This window comes from Trachinotus anak, unplaced genomic scaffold, assembly GCF_046630095.1.
Source record: "Trachinotus anak isolate AG129_WGS33_773 ecotype Australia unplaced genomic scaffold, CSIRO_AGI_Tana_v1 ptg000001l, whole genome shotgun sequence".
NCBI lineage: Eukaryota > Metazoa > Chordata > Actinopteri > Carangiformes > Carangidae > Trachinotus > Trachinotus anak.
Genome location: NW_027273852.1, coordinates 6,587,087 through 6,603,697, shown reverse-complemented (window position 1 = coordinate 6,603,697; position 16,611 = coordinate 6,587,087). Strand labels below are relative to the sequence as shown.

Below are 16,611 nucleotides of genomic sequence, written 5' to 3'. Positions count from 1 at the left end.
GAAAAGTCTATAAAAAAAAATTGAATGGGACCCCCACGTGCTGTTTTGCCTGGCTTTGCCTTTGTCTGGCTAGAAGTCCCAAATTTCTGTCTTCTTGTGGCATTTTCGCTCTCTGTGAAGCTGACAGAGGTGATAAAAGGCACTTCCTCGGATTTGCGCAGCCATAAGAACAATATCTTTGTTTTCAGCCATTATCGCTTGAGAGATATCATCCCCATGCCTTTGAGTACCTGAAAGAAAACAGCTCAGTCAAGACAAACAAACAGAAATGTTGGAGAGTATGGAGAGGAAAACTTTCAACTGCACAAATGTTGTTTCAAACTGTAACATTGCCCTCATCATTCAGCATTTTATGACAGAAATGCTTTAATTGATCTAAGTATCGAGGGGAGGATGGGTACCAGAGAGAATATCATTCACACAGACGATACAATTCATGGATTGCCTGTGTTGCAATGCTCTCACTGCGCAATGCTTTGATGATTGGTTATATAAGTGCAGTGAACATAAGCCAAAAAGACTCACACTCAAGACAGAGTACAAAATGTCTACAGTGGCTTCTGTGTCTAACAGAACTAGTCAGCAACAGGCCTCTGTGTTTTTGTTACATATTTAAAGAGGGCAGACAAGGAGACAATGAGGGAGGACTGTGGGTAAACGTGGGAGTTATTAGAGAGAAAAATATAAAGAATGAAGGAAAAAGGGAGAAGGTAGGAGGAAAAAGCGAAAGGGGGCAGGGTTATGACTAATGAAAAGTGGGGACTTAGTTGAATACAAACAGAAAAACATGCAAGAGAACCCCACCCCCATAAAATTAAGGGACTGGACTCCAAGCAGGATGATTAGAGTGGAGAAAGAGATGGGGAACAAAGAAGTAGGAGGGGGTTGTGGTGTGGGATGGAAGGATGAGTGTAAAGAGAAGAGGGAAGAGAGAGGGTAAAGTCGATCCTAATCCCATTAATACACACCAGTGCTGTCCTTCCCACTGGCATGTTCACATGCACACACACCACACATACACTCATTGTTGGAGAGTACCGGTCAGATATGCTGCTGTTTGTTATTCAGCTCAACAGTATGCTGCCTGGACGTCCTCTTTAATGATTTGGCAACTCTATACACTGAATGTACAGTCGTCAGTACTCCCATCAGTGTAATGAGGACAGTGTCAGGTTGAGAGCCACTAGTTTCAACCAGACCCGACTCACAGTAAGAGCCCTCTGGTGATGTGGCGTTTTGTGTGTGTGTGTGTGTATGTGTTTGTGTATGCTTGGCTGTCATGGTGGTTTGTAGCTGAAAGGGTCTCTTCATACTATCTTGGCAGACGCATCTGTATCTGTCAACATTTATGTCCTACATGCAAGCAATATCTGAAAAATGTGTGTGTAGGCATGTGTGCACAGATGCAGTATGTGTTGTTTATAAGGTGTGTGTGAACTTTATTTGTCGACCGTGTGCTTTTCTCACACAAGCAAAGACTATTCTTTTGAATAAAGATTCTGGTTCATCCTCAGGAGAATTGTGGTCAATGTTTAACTTAAATCTGGCCAATCTGGAATCAGTCAGTTCAACAGACATTTCTCATGCGTAATGTATAGCAATACTGTATGTATGTTTGTGAATGTGTGTGCTAACAGGGTAAACATCAACTAACACAGGAGCAAATGGAGAGCAGAGCTACAATTGAATTCAGTAATTCAGGACGGGTCTACAGAGAGACAGAGCTGTGCACAGCTAATAGAAACAGTAAAACATTGAAGGCGAGGCTTTATACGGAGTGTGTTTTCTGTGTGTATGGTTGTGTGTGTGTCTGCTACTTGAGTCTAGAGTATGTACCACAGCCTCTAGTTGTGTTTTCACCACAGACAAAAAGTTATTGTGTGTTTGCCCCTGGTGGAAAGGAACCAAGTACATTTGTTCAGTTCCTGTACAATTTTGAGCTTCCTGTACCTGACTTGAATACTGCATACAGTAAAATCTACTTTATACTTATATTTCATTACATTTCATAGGCAAATATTGTACTTTTTGTTCAGGTATATATATTTAACAGCTGTCGTTACTTTGTAGAACATGATTTTAAAAACCTATAATGAGCATATGATGGATGGGGTTTTATACAGTACATACAACTACCCATCAGTGTATGAACATTTTAAAATTGGCTCCACCTAAACCAGATATGCCATTAAAATGCTGTTTACATGTTAATTCATAATGACAGTGGCCTTTCGTAGACTTTAGACAACCAGAGTTCAAGGCAGTTATACCTTAATATAGAAATTCAGGAGAATATTTGGAGAAAAATATAATGAAGCAGCATAAGAGTATTTATGTAGGAAGTGGAGGCACAATGATTTTACAAAAGATGGCAAATTAGTCTCTACTAAAGCGATCTCAGTTACCTGTGTAATGCCTGTGGTTTCATGCATTTTGAGTGTTTGTCTTGATGTGCTGTCGCTCAGCTCTGAACAGTCTCTATCAGCTCATGGGGGACATTTGAAAAGAGACAAATGGGTCCATGTGGGGTTGGAGACAAATTTAACACTGTAGCTTAAAGTAGGCCTAGTGTTCTGCTGGAGAGGAAGAGAGAGAAAGAGCAAAGTGGTTGAAAGCAGCAGTGAGACAAATGACGCTGGAAAAAGAGACGATGAAAGACAGAGAATGAGCTGTAATCTGATGAAAGCCTCTTTACTCCGCTGTCAACTCACCTTCAGGCCACAAGCAATGACCAAGGCTTAGAGGGGGATCAATGCTGAGGCCACCAGCATACGCACACACATGCACACACATACACACTCTTCAGATCACCTCACGTTAAGTGCTCCGAGGCTGCCCATGGTACACATGCAACACCTTCGGGGGTCAGTGCATGGCAAAGCAGCCTTTACTCACCCATACTGCGGCACTTAATAAGTAGACAAAAAGGATGGATTGATGGATGAATAGATGCACAAAAAGAGAATGCTAAGAGCACAAATGGCTAGAGATTAGGACATTACTTCTCTTTGGTTTTTGTATGTGTGTGTGTGTGTGTGTGTGGGCGGGTGGGTGCGTGAGGGGTCACTCAGACATCTCAATAGACTTGAAGCTCAATGGGAGAGAGTGAGAGTGTGAGGAGAAAGTTTCTCAGCTCCCATACAAATCACCCATCCTGCATTTAAACCCAATGACCCAGACAACCAAATGGCCCAGGCCAAGGCTGTTTCACTGTGAGTGTCCTCTGGCTGAGTTTTATTTAACAGAGACAAAAAAAGCTGATGAAATGCATGTATGCATGATGGAGGAGGCTGAGAACCTGAGGAATAAAAGGCATTTAAACAGTTTAAATTGTGACCGAACTTATTTTTCTTTAAAGCACAAATAGCACAGATTGAGTGCAATTTGGCTCTGAAATGGCCTTGAATTGCATGTTCACTTGATAACACAGGTTGTGAAAAAATTGTGATATTAACATTTCTTTTTCCATCTATCCATCTACGTGCGTGGTTTATTAATCAAAGGTACTGTATTTTGTCAAAAATATGTTGTTACATTGCCCTTAGGAATATAAGTGTATCTTCACTTCCTTATGATTCATAATGTCAAACATTGGAATTTGTAATTTTTTTAAATCAAGTATCACAAGTGGATCAAGATATGATCATGACATGAATACAATTCAGTGAGAATGACTTATGGACAATATTATGGAAATTAGCACTTGTTGAGCTTGTAAAGCAAACTTAAGATGTGAATGCTGTGATGAGTGAATTGAGACTGTATCAGTATCTAATACCTGTACAAATGACCATTAACTTTTTAGTCACACTGTTAATCTGCAATACTTGTATTTGCTGTATGAACAATGTTGGTACAGAACCTTCAGCTAAGCAGCCCAATTAATCAAAGATGCAACAATGGAGGCATTTCCAATAAGACAAGGCTATCTGTGCTCTCCGGTTACTATGCCAACTGTCTGAGCAGGGAGCTAGTTCAGCATAAGTGCACAAATGTGGCTTGCTAAGAAATATACCTGCAACAAATGATTATCTTCATTGTCAATGAACTTGTTAATGAGTGAATTCATCATTTAGTCCCTGAAATGTCAGAAAATAGTGCCTAATCACACATTCTCAAAGCCCAAACTCTTGAAGTTGCTATTTGTCCAATGAACACTTCTGGACACCCACATATACAAATCAAAGAGATAATCACTCGAGCAATTACTCACATTTGAGAAGATGGAAGCACTCAGTGTTTGGAATGTGTCCTTCATAAACAACTTGAATTATTAGTTCCCTAGTTTTCTCCCTTTTTAAAATTGTTATAGACATCAGCAAAACTTTGCTAAGTTTTGTGTAAACAACACACATGTTGGTAACCATTGTAGGAAATAGTGGTGCAAATGCTGTATATTACTGCATCACTTTCATATCTATAGTATCATCACATTAAGGATCGTTCTCATGTGTACAACACATGGAACCAGTGCATATGTACTGTTCTTTTAATAGAACGCCACACTTAAAGCATACATTATCATATCTCTGCCAAGCTCATTATCATAATAAAGATACATACAATAGTAGTGTTGAGATAATTTCATGTGGAATAGTAATAATTGCACTGTGAATTAAAGGACCAGTGTGCAGGATTTAGTGACATTTGGGTTGAGGTTGCAGACTGCAACCAACTGAACACCCATCTCCTCACCCCTCCCTTTCCAAATGTGTAGGAGGGCTACTGTAGGAACATGGCAGTGCAACATGGTGGGCTCCATGGACGAGGACCCATTCGCTATGTAGATATAAAGGGCTCATAAGCTAACAAATACACAACGATTCTTAGTTTCATTGGTGTTTATACATCAATGAAACATAGTTCAATCAATGTTCTATTTGATTTCTGCCAATAGATCCCCCTAACAAAGCTCCAAAGCTCTGGTCCTTTTATTACATATTTTCTTTATTCAGCATTAGAGAAGATGCGAGTTTGGAGTGGTATATTTGTTTGCTATATTTTTTTGTTACATTTGTGTTACATTTGTATAAAATACTAATTAGATTCGCACTCTATAAGTCTCTCTCTTTCTCTCTCTCTCTCTCACACACTCACTCACACACACACACACACACACACACACACAGTAGTAGTCTCCCTGGTGACAGATGGGCTTGATGGAAACACAGTCATCCTGTTAGTAACCATGACATCAGCAACACTGTTACTCACTGTCACATGCACATGAATGCTTTCCCTCTTTCCCTCTCTAAACTGGAAACAGAAGAGCGAAGGTTCATGACATGACCATCTCTGTCTCTGTTTTGAATCAAGTTCCTAAATCTTATTGGGATATGAGTCTGGCACAGAGGAATAAGTCCATGAATGGTCAGACAGAAAGACAAGATAAAAAGCCAAACAGACAGCAAGGAAGTCTGATATGTATCTGTGCAAATGCTTGCTCAAAGGGCAAGGTGGACTATACAAAGGCAGTCTGTGACATGGAAAGTCGAATAATGATTCCAGTCTATGGATTATGCATCAGCTACCCAGAAGCACTCACTCTCTGCGTCTCCGTCTCCTACTATATATTGATAAGCAATTATTCTTGTCTAAGCAATGTTACATTCATTAGCAATGTTCAGTGCTGATGAATAAAGTAGTTGGAAGTTCCTGAAGCATCTGGAGGTTGGTGGATGGCTTGGCAAGAGTTTGCCTTCAATACTTTCAGCCCAGTGTTCATGCTGTTTCCTGGTTGCAATCTGCGTTTACATTATAGTTTTCATAGTGTGCATAATCTTTACCATTCTGCAGATGCATTGAATATAATAAAGTATATTTATTTATAATAATTGTGCTAGAAGAAAAGTTACAATTCTTCTTAGCTGAGATATCCCAGTCTAGAGCAAAGCGATGGAATGTAATCAGCATGATACATTACTTGTCTCTATTTAAAACGTATCTTTGACATTTCTGTACTTCGGTTTTGGGTCCTTTATTGGCTGACACAGCGATACCAATGTTTCTGCAGTCAGCTAATACCAGCTGATGTATCAGCCTGCCAAATACATTGCTGCAGCTCCATCTTCTCTACTACCTGGTGATCCTCTCTGTTGTATCTTGTTAACTACAGCAGGGGAACAAGCTTGATATCTCCCTAACAGCTTTAGTGGCATTAGAAAGGTTTACCTCTGAAACATTTCACCTTTAATTAACCATACTAAATCTCCATCTGCCTTTAGCCTACTGAACTATAACCCAATGAACTCCCTTCCTATAAGCTGTATGGTATCCACACATAAATAGTCGAACACTCCAGATAGTTGTGGTTTGATCTAAGTTTGAAGATTTCTGAAGATTTTCAAGATTTATGGTTTCTCCTGCAACCCTAGTACAACAGAGGTGAGTAATAGTTTGCATTGCTTTCACCACTGAATACTAAATAAGATTCAGTGGCATCGTCTCTTTGCAAAAACAAGTTGTTCCCATAGCTCTGGACAATGTTTCTTGAAAGACATGTTGTTTTTGAAAATTCATTTCACATCCGTTGTGTTGGGGTTGAGGCAGAAATCTCAGAGACGAATATATCAAGCCCGGGACAATGAAACCGAAAGCATCTGCATATCTGGATGCCATGAGAGCTTTGTTTTCTTGTATAGGAGTTTATTGGGCATGACACTGTTCCTTGAACACTGGAAAGGCAGGAAACAGGAAAAATCTATGCTGTCTTTTGATTTCTGTCAAGTCAGACCGAGTATCTTTGACTCTAACTTCGTTGTCCCCTGTAGACACACTTTTGAAAAGAGGATGAGGTTCACAGGCATATCATCCTACTAGAGATTCTAATTATGATACAATTTTGAGTTTACAGTGCCTCCCTGTTTTTCTCTCTGAATATGTCTAACGTCTTGCTCTCTCTCTCTCTCTCTCTCTCTCTCTCTGTCTCCCCCTCTCTCTTTCTGTCCAAACCCTCCAATCCTCACCCTGGAGAGCAGTGTGTCCTCGTTCTGGTGATGCTCTGTCGCCACCACTCAGTGTGGGGTCTCTGAAATATTCATACTGACACACATATACACACACCTAAAGACACACAGACACAACCTCTTTCAAACCCATCTTCTTTTTCTCCCTTTTAGTTTGCCCATACCAATAGAATATTAGAAAATATAATTTATCTCACAGCAGGTTCAGGGAAAAAAAGCTTTACACACTCACACACACTCATGTCCCTGGGCCTCATAGTAAAAGCAGAGAAGACCTGTGAATTTCTGAAGAGTACTGTTTGATATTTACTATATTTCTACAGTTTGTATTTGAAATAATCATGTTAATTAAAGTGCAAGTACAAAATCAAACATTCATATGTGATTACATTATACATGAACAATTTTTCAAGTCAATTATTTTGTAAATTGTAAGGGCAGTGTTTTTTGCAGCAGATATATATTTTGAATACATCAGAGATATAAAGATCATGGATCGGTTAAAGTCACCACACTCAGAAGTGAAGGTGAAGTCACACTGCGCCGCGAATGGCAAGTACAGGCCACAGAGACAAGTTGGCATGAAGCAGAACAAATCATGAAAACCTTATTACAGTGCCAGCAGTCCTCAGATTTGATCTGTCACCTCAGACTCTCGACCCATTTGGAGGAGAGAGGAACAGAGGCGAAACTCCAACAGAGAGCACATCAACACACAGAATGGTTATTACACTGCCAGCGGTTTTGATATGTAACCTAACATTATTGGCCTGTTCGGCTGACAGAGACATGCACGCAAGGATATGGCTGAGCAAATCATCATGTGAACCGTGATCTCTGTCAGAAGTACTGCAGAGTGATTCAGTGTTCCCTCGCTTGTCAGCAGGGAGGAAAATCGAGCCTGTGAAACACCATTTAGATGTTGGTTTCATTGTAGAGTTTACATACAAAAGCTCTCAAGTGGAGCTAACTGATTGCCTAATGAAATCTTTCAGGTTATTCAGTACAGTGGAAAATGTGATTTTCTTTTGATGCTGCTGCATTATCCAACCTAATTTCAGACAAAAACAATTGAAAGGGATGGATGTGTCATCACATGTGCCAACTTTAATGTATGTCTTATTAAAGTGCAAGCACTGTGTACTGTAATAATTAGATCCACAGTTCAGTTTCTATGGTTACATAGTGCTGCAGTGAAGCAAATAATGGTTTTTCAATGAACAGTGACCTTTAGGTGCATCATTTCTGTTTGTCTCACAGAGAAATCAACTATAATACAAGGCTGTTCTCCTGCAGTAATGTTAATTTATGGTGTGATGTCTTCCACCATGTGTTTTTGAGGCTGAGTAAACATAAGCACATGATGATTTGGGGTGCTTTTGGATGAGTAGTCAGCATCAATCACACAGCACATCTGAGGCTAGTTCTTACCTTTCGAAGAAGCTGCAGATTTTTCAAAAATGAAACCAGTGCATATTATTGCTGTTACTGTTCTTCTCTACATATGGCTATAGCATTTCAGCAAACCTAAACCTCATTGTAAGTTACTATAGACATGTTTTGATTGAAACCCACATCACCAGTCTTTCAGGTTACAGGTAACAGTTGAGAAGTTTTTTGGGGTTTTTTTTGGGTCAAACTGCTTGGTTTATCTCACCATCACACACCAGGCTGTGAGGCTGTATTGACCAGAATGCTAACTTTAGCATGCTAACATTCTCACAATGACAATGCTAAGATGTTGCTGTTTATCTTGATAATGTGTTAATATTTGCCATGTTCATAATTGTTGATCTTCATTAATGTTAGCAACGTTTAGTAGCCACTAAAAACAAAGTACTGCTGAGGCTGATGGGAATATTATTTGTCATTAGTATGGGACAAATCCATAAAAACTCTGACCTGATGATGGTGCAAACTGGAAAGTTGGGGAATCACTTCTGGGGACCATGAATGTCTGTTCAAAGCTTCATGGTAAGCCATTCAATAGTTGACATATTTCAGCCTGAGCCAAAGTGGTGAACGGACTAACAGACCATGCCACTAGCAAGGCTGACAATTTTCAAGGATGGAACTATTTAATGCCTTAATACACTCCTCTTATTGTAGATCTAAAATGTTGTTCATTAGCCTAATATGTTGGTGAATTACAAAGAGGCACTAGCTGAATAGGGTCAGAGGTCAGGACAGTCTGCTGCCAGAAGCCTCAAAGAAACCATCACGGATTGGATCTTATTATGCACATTCCCATGGAGACAAGCCCCCTGTTCCATTTGCAGAGTCCTTGTACCGCTGCTCGTTGTCATAGCAACAGACAGAACGTGACATTGTTGTGTAATTTGCTGTTTTTTCCTCTTCCTTATTCTGACCTTGTGGGCTCTTTTCTAATCATGACATCTCTCTGTGGTCGTAGCAGTTAGCAGAGGTACTGTCAGGTCACCACAGAATAAGAAGTGACAAAATCTTCACACATTCAAATCAATATGCAAGTTGACAAATCATGCGATGTAAACTTAGGATGACTATAGTTTAATTGAAGCTGTAATAAAAATAAACAGTGCGGTACTTGTGACACAGCATTTGACATGGTATCCAAGCAGCGGCATCATTTACCCTGTTTGTTCTCACTTTCTCAACTAATTACTATTTTATTACTTTTTTCCTTCTTTATAAGTGGAAAATCCTTTAACTTCTGATTATTTTTATTAAATTACTCTTTTCCTCATGAGAATCAAACTAATTCTTAGACACTGTTTCCCTGAAGTCTCCATGTGACTGTGTGTGGGGCCGTCTACAACTGTAGCATGTAGCTTGCTTGTTAGCATTGCGTAGCTAAGCAACCTACCACTTTGTCAAACAATTTATGGGATTTTACATCGCAAAGAGCTTCATTAGTTCCTATCTATAGTATTGGATACAAGGGACATACAAAAGTAGAAAAAGAAGCAATATGAAAGAAATCGCAGTAAAAATATCGTCCTCCACAGACATTTTTCCACACCTGGTAACGACTACACTTCCTGACCCACAGATTTTTAGTCATTCACTGTGGAGTGAAAAGTCTGTCATGACTCACACTGTGTCGTCTGAATATGTAATTTAATAAAAATAAAAGAAAGAAAAGAAGAAAAGAAAATCAGCTTTAGAGACCAAATCATTTGCCCACATTTCCTCTTTGTCATTATTCTTTTTTGGCAGTGAAGTAGTGTCCCTTGTCATACATTGTCAGTTGGATCTCCCTCCTGAGTCAGGGTGCCTGTGGTGTAACTAAGCTGCAGTCTTGACAATCTGTTTCACCAGTGGAGTCTGATTTTCTAAGACAGGCAATTATGAACTGGAAATCCTCCATTCGCTTTTCAGGTTTTTGACCCATTCTGGACAGAGTGCAAACTGGTGCTGTGGTGCTTTTGTTTGAAACTTCAAATCTCAATGGGGATGCACATGAAGAAAGTATTTGTTAACTTGCAACACAGATAATTTTTAATTAAATTTAAATAAATTTTAAATAAATTTTCCTGCACAACTGCATTTAAAGGTTCTATATGTAACATTCAGAAAACCCTTGTCATTAATGACACTGGTGGCTGTTAAGTAAACTGCAGTCAGCAACATGTTACTCATACTTTGTAGGTAGACACAGGCGATAAAAAAATGGTTTATACATGTAGGTTGCCTCGCATTCTTACATAAAGTAGCTTTCATAGAATGATAAAAAGCATGATTAAGTATTTCTAAACATAGGTGATTGTGAGGCCTTGGCAGAGGTATATTCTCTCTTAATGCTTTCAAGTTTCCAATAAAGAATCCTAAATTTTATTGCAATTTTCTGTTTTTGAAGATGCCTACAGAAGTTTCCAGAAGCTTACTTTCAGTTGTACTCACCTAAGCAATTTGGTTGAAGTTTTATCATATTATCTGCACCAGCTTAGAATAAAAAAGAGTTGTCACGGAGTCGCAGGTCTGCAGCAGGATGGCAGCAGAGTGGCGTAATGACTTGGGAAATCGTGCAATGAACCAGACAGCTGAAATTCTGCTGTCAATAACTGTCTACCCTGCTGAAGTTTTCTGTATCTGGCTCTCAGGATTTAACTTCACTGATCAATGTAGCATTACACATTTTACTCTGAGTTGTTATGATTGTATTTGACATGGCCATGCAGTACAGGTTATGTATGTTAATATGGTTGTGAGTGACGAGTGCTGTAGCCTATTTAAACGCTCCATATTAATGCTAATCAGCTTCCATTGAGCTCTGAGTGATGTGCTTCCGACGTGACCTGCGGGGAGCATCGTTTACACCGTATCATTAAAATGTTTAAGACCGGCTTATAGTTCATCTTATAGTGCTTTTAATTCCTTATTAGTGGTGACAGCGAAGCCCAGAGGTGCAGACTCAGGTGGGTGACACAGGAGTGGATCTGATGAAAGGTGCTGTGAGAAGAGCAGTTTTTTAAACACAGGAGCTGACAGTCGGGAGCAATTATTTATCGAGACACTGTGGATGATTAGATGCTAGCACCCATTCACTGAATGTAGTGAAGACTTTCACTTGACTCATCAGTTTCCACACTTCCATCCACCAAGAATGTGTAGAATGTGTGGCCTTTAGTAATGTGTGTCCGACTGATGGCGGTCTCCCTCACGTGAGCGCAAAGATTTATTTTTCTTTTCTTTTTTTTTTTTCTTTGCAGTGCGGATGGTGTACTTGTAACAATCAATAAAGCGACAGGTCAAATTGGAATCTGCTCATCACTGAGTTCCTCTTACTAGCAACAACATGATAGTCACGGCTGTGTGTGTCCCTGTGTGTGTGTGTGTCCCTGTGTGTGTGTGTGCATGCCACAGTGCATCATCACCCACTAGGTCAATATGGAATAACAAGGGCTTACCTCCCCTGTTTAATCATGCAGGCATGTTTGTGTGCACACTTTGTATATTTGTGTGTATGCCTGTGCAAGAGTAAGTCCAAGATAGGCAGACTGGGACACAGAGTATTTGAGTTTGTCATCTGCACTCTGACATGACAAGTGCATTGACCTGAAGGTGAAAACCAGACTAAGGTAAAGGATCCAGAGTAACAGAAATTGAAATTTAATACACAATCTCTAACCCACAGAGACTGCAAAAGAACAATGTGGGTTTTGAGTGCAGTAAGTAGTGAGCTACTACAGTACCTGAGCCAATGTACCGTGCAGTACAATCATCTAAATGTCAGTTCCTTAAAGCCAGAGATCCTGCGGTGGAGAGGTTGGGGAGTAATGCACTTTTGTACAGTTACAAAGTGCAAACAAAATGCAAAAAATGCTACACCTCTTACCTCAGTAAACCCTCTCCATCTTTTTCCAGTGTTATTCTCCGGAAAGAACAAACTCTGAAGTCTCTTTCTGAAGTCTGGGGCTTTACTAGACAGACACGCAGATGCAGACAGGTAAAAGATGCAAACAGGTCTAGATAGAGGAATCTTGGAGTCACACATCTCTATGAAAGCGATGGAAAGGGAAAGATGTGTAAAGATTGGGAATAGCATTATACCTATGCATACATGAAAGTGTCTTTGCAAGAGATGTCACAACATCATGACAGAGAACAACCTTGAAGACTGCATAAAAGATGTAGTACAGTACTTGTTTTGTGAAATTATAATGCAGAGTAAAATACTGACATTTACCTCCAACTAAATGTAAATGTAAGTGAGCCTATAGGCTCAGTAGGTTTTAATTTGTACCCTAGCTGGAAATGAAACATTGGGATTTGCTGCCTGAATGAGTGTGTAGCAGTGTGTGGGTGTGTGGCTAACAGCATGAGTCTTTGCTCCTTGAATCACATGCATTACACAGTGTATTACTTTAAATATGTGCATGTAGAATTTAGTTCAATGCAAAATTCTGTGTGTTATCTGGTGTTATGTCAGGGTAGAGTGTGACACAGTGATTGACTGAGTTTGCCCTTGGCTATCATCACACAAACTATGTGAAACACCGCTGACTTTGATCTCTTTTATTAGCTGATGGTAGAAATACCACAAAAAAAGGACCAAAGGTGAAGCTCCAGGCACACTTTAATCCAACATAGTTCGAAGAAATACCTGTAACAAAAAGCAAAGGTTTGGGTTTTTCAAGCAATGTGCCTGCAGCTGATGCCACACTCCTCACTGATTTCTCTCAGTGACCCAAAGAACACAAGGAGCTCGGTTAGGAGTAAAGTTATCGTTACTGGGCTGCAGTACATAATGTACGTTTCCACATAACATCTCATTAGATGAAAGGTATACGTTACAGACTGGGAATAAGAAATGTGAAATGTGAAATTGTGAAATCAGTAATTTCTTGTAAGTGACAATCATTGCAATAGCAAAAGCTCCATTTGCCCTGTGGCAACATTTACAAATTAAAGTCAATGAAATAGTGAGTGGAGTCTAATATTAATTACAGGTGCAATATAATTTTGCTTTTACATGAATGTTGTATGTTTGATTAGGTTAATAAATACTTTACTAAAGGTAAAGATCAATACTTTGTTTTTGTGTTAACTTAACACACTACAGTCCAGATTTAGTTTGTTCTCCCTGTCATGTGATGCAGCAGTGATGTGGTGCAGCCACTCTCAAGGAAAATATTATCATATATCTTTTGCAAGGTCTCAAGTGCATATTTGCCCTCAGAGACCTACATTATGAGTTCTTGTTCCTGACTTCCTTTAAGACTAGAATCCAAGACAGATGGTTCAGTTGGTCAGTGCCTTTGCAGCTCCTGTACTGTAATTGCTATGTTGATGTTTGGTCTTGGAAACCCCTTTGTTTCAGCGACAGACCTGCTCTCATTGCATCTTCAAATCCTTGCTTCTCTCGCAGCTCGTGTTGTAAGACCTCATCTATCATACTTCGGTTTTTTGCTTGACGACATTAGAGTTAGGGTCAGTCTGATTGTTGCATGAGAAATCAATGATACTCTAATGTTTCATAATGTTTGTCCTGCATGATTCAGGCAATAGTGAAACATTATACATGGTCAATACCGCAGCACTACTTTGTCCTATATAAGGTTATGACATCTTTCAGCTTTGCAACTCAACAGCAGAGTTTTGGCTGATTTCCAGTGAGTGATCAGAGAAGTGGCAAATCAGGACTAAGCAGAGAGACGAATGTGGTTTTGTTTTTTGTTCTTTGGAAATCCCTCTAAAAAAGTTTTGACAAGGTTTTATAAGGCTCACAAACAATCTAGTTCTTGTTTCACAAATTTCCCACTCCATGCAAATTCATGCAAATGAATTCTCTTTCCATGGCAACTATTATATGTGCACTACAGATCTTCTGCTTCTGGTCCAATACTTCCCAACTGTTGGCAACAATCTGTTGCTACCTCTCTACTGTATATCCAAGTGCATGATAGTTTTTTTCATACCGCAGTCATTTCATCTGCTGTGATAGTTGTGAGTAGTGAGAGTGGCTCTGCTGTGCTGAGTTGTTTCCTTTTATGCCTCCGGCACAAAAGCTCAGTAATGCTGTGAAAGAATTTTTTCAAATTTGGCACAAACGTTCACCTGGATTCAGGGAACTGATTAGATTTTAGTGGCCAAAGGTCAAAGGTCAAGGTCAGTGTGACTGTACAAAACAATGTTTTTAGCCATAACTCAAGAATTCACATAACAATTGTGACAAAATTTCACACAAATGGTTAATATTCTATATGATTCTGGATAAAAAGGGATGCTACCTGAAACATCTCTGTGGTGGAGGCATATGCAATAAGCAATGATTCTAGTTTCAAAATCATAGAGCATGCTTGCTGCTCTGTCTGCTCTGTACTCACTGTTGAGTGCTTCAAATGAGCAATCAATAATCACTCTCTCCTCTGTTTTTTTTCTTTCTCTTCATTCTCACTCCTTCCCCCTCTCTCCTTCACTTCCTTTCTGTGCCTCCTGTTTGCAGACAGACACGTCTCTGTGGGTGAGGCCCACTGATCCAGACATCCCTACACACCCCCTGTATCCCTCATCCCTGCCTCCCTTCCTACCACCTCAGGCATCATGACTTCTACAAGTCAACTGTTGGGTTTGGCGGAGGTTGGGCTCAGGTGTGACCAGGAGATTGAGAGGAAATACGAGATCGTGCCCTCAGTGGTCTGCTCCATGTGCTGCCTCTTTGGAATCATCTACTGCTTCTTTGGTGAGTGATGGTGTAGTCAGAGCTGTGCTTATAAGGTCTGAGCCAGTGCTAAAATATATCTAAAGATTTCTCATGCATTAAATGGGATCACTGAAAAATGTGCTTTCATAAAAAGCTTGAAATTGCTTTTACGGGGTTCTCGTATAATTTAAGAGTCTGGTGTCAAGGGCACATGTTTTTGTGGCTGTCATTGTCTGCTGGAAAGAGCTAATAACCATAAGGAGTAGTGACCTCACAGAGGTCTTTTTATCTGAGTTTTTATCTGTTTTATATATGTACAAGAACAAATGTCTCCTATTCCATTGTGACAATCATGCTTCTTTCATAAGTTAATGTGTCACATTAGCTTGGCAGAATGTGTGCACATCATCCACCATTAGCTATCCTGTAGTTTTTACCTACTATACACTGCTTTGATTTTCAATCATTTAAAAGCTGACATAAACTACTCCTTTACATAAGTACAAAATTGGAGATCCTGAGTATTAACCAATGAAGTAATCAGCCAGTTGCATTACTCAACAATCAACAACCCCTGAAGAGTGACATGTAGATTCAGTGACCCCTTCACTTTTGTCAGATTTTGTTATGTTGCAGCCACATACTAAAATTGTTTAAATTCATTTTTCCCTGATCATTCTGCATTCAATACCCCATAATGACACTTGACATTCAGCTCTGGCTGTCTGGCCAAAATTAACAATTGGGGGAAAAGGGCCTTGGTAAGAGGTGACCAAGAACCCAATGGTCACTCTGGCTGGTCAATCCTGTGTGGAGATTGGACAAACTTCCATCACTGCAGCTCTCCACCAATCTGGGCTTTATGGCAGAGTGGCCAGACGGGAGCCTCTCATCAGTGAAAAGAAGAGAACTGAACTGTCAGGCTGTGAGAGACAAAATTCTCTGGTCTGAAACTAAGCTTGAACTGTTTGGCCTCAGTTCTAAGCATCATGTCTGAGGAAACCAGGGTCTGCTCATCATCTGTCCAATACCAAGCCAACAGTGAAGCATAGTGGTAGCTTCATGCTGTTGGGTTGTTTTTCAGTGGAAGGGACAGGAAGACTGGACAGGGATGAGGAAAAGCTGAATGCAGCAAAGGACCTCAGACTGGGCTGAAGGTTCCCCTTCCAACAGGACAAGACACTGCAGTGGTGGCTTAGGGATAACTCTGTGAATGTCCTTGACAGAACATCTCTGGAGAGAGATGGAGAGTCTGTCCACCGACGGTCCCCATCGAACCTGACAAAGCTTGAGAGGCCAAAGGTGCTTCAACTATACTGAGTAAAGGGTCTAATACTAATGTTAATATGATATATCAGTTTTTCCCTTTAAATACTTATATAAAAGTTTTTAAAATTCTGTTTTTGCTTTGTCATTATGGAGAATTGGGTGTAGATCGATAAAGGAAAATTAATTTAAGCTTCATTTTAGCATAAGGCTGCAACAAAACAAAATGTGAGGGTCTGCATACTTTCTGAATGC

General features: G+C 39.9%; 1 protein-coding gene across 1 annotated transcript in view; it reads left to right on the top strand.

Moving 5' to 3' along the window:
* tmem198aa (transmembrane protein 198aa) overlaps nt 1-16,611 on the top strand; it is a 35,064-nt gene that overhangs the window by 2,436 nt on the left and 16,017 nt on the right. The window contains exon 2 of the mRNA XM_071461649.1: nt 14,893-15,129. Within this exon, the coding sequence (XP_071317750.1) occupies nt 14,991-15,129 (139 nt within the window). The 5' untranslated portion in view covers nt 14,893-14,990. The remainder of the gene's footprint in view (nt 1-14,892; nt 15,130-16,611) is intronic.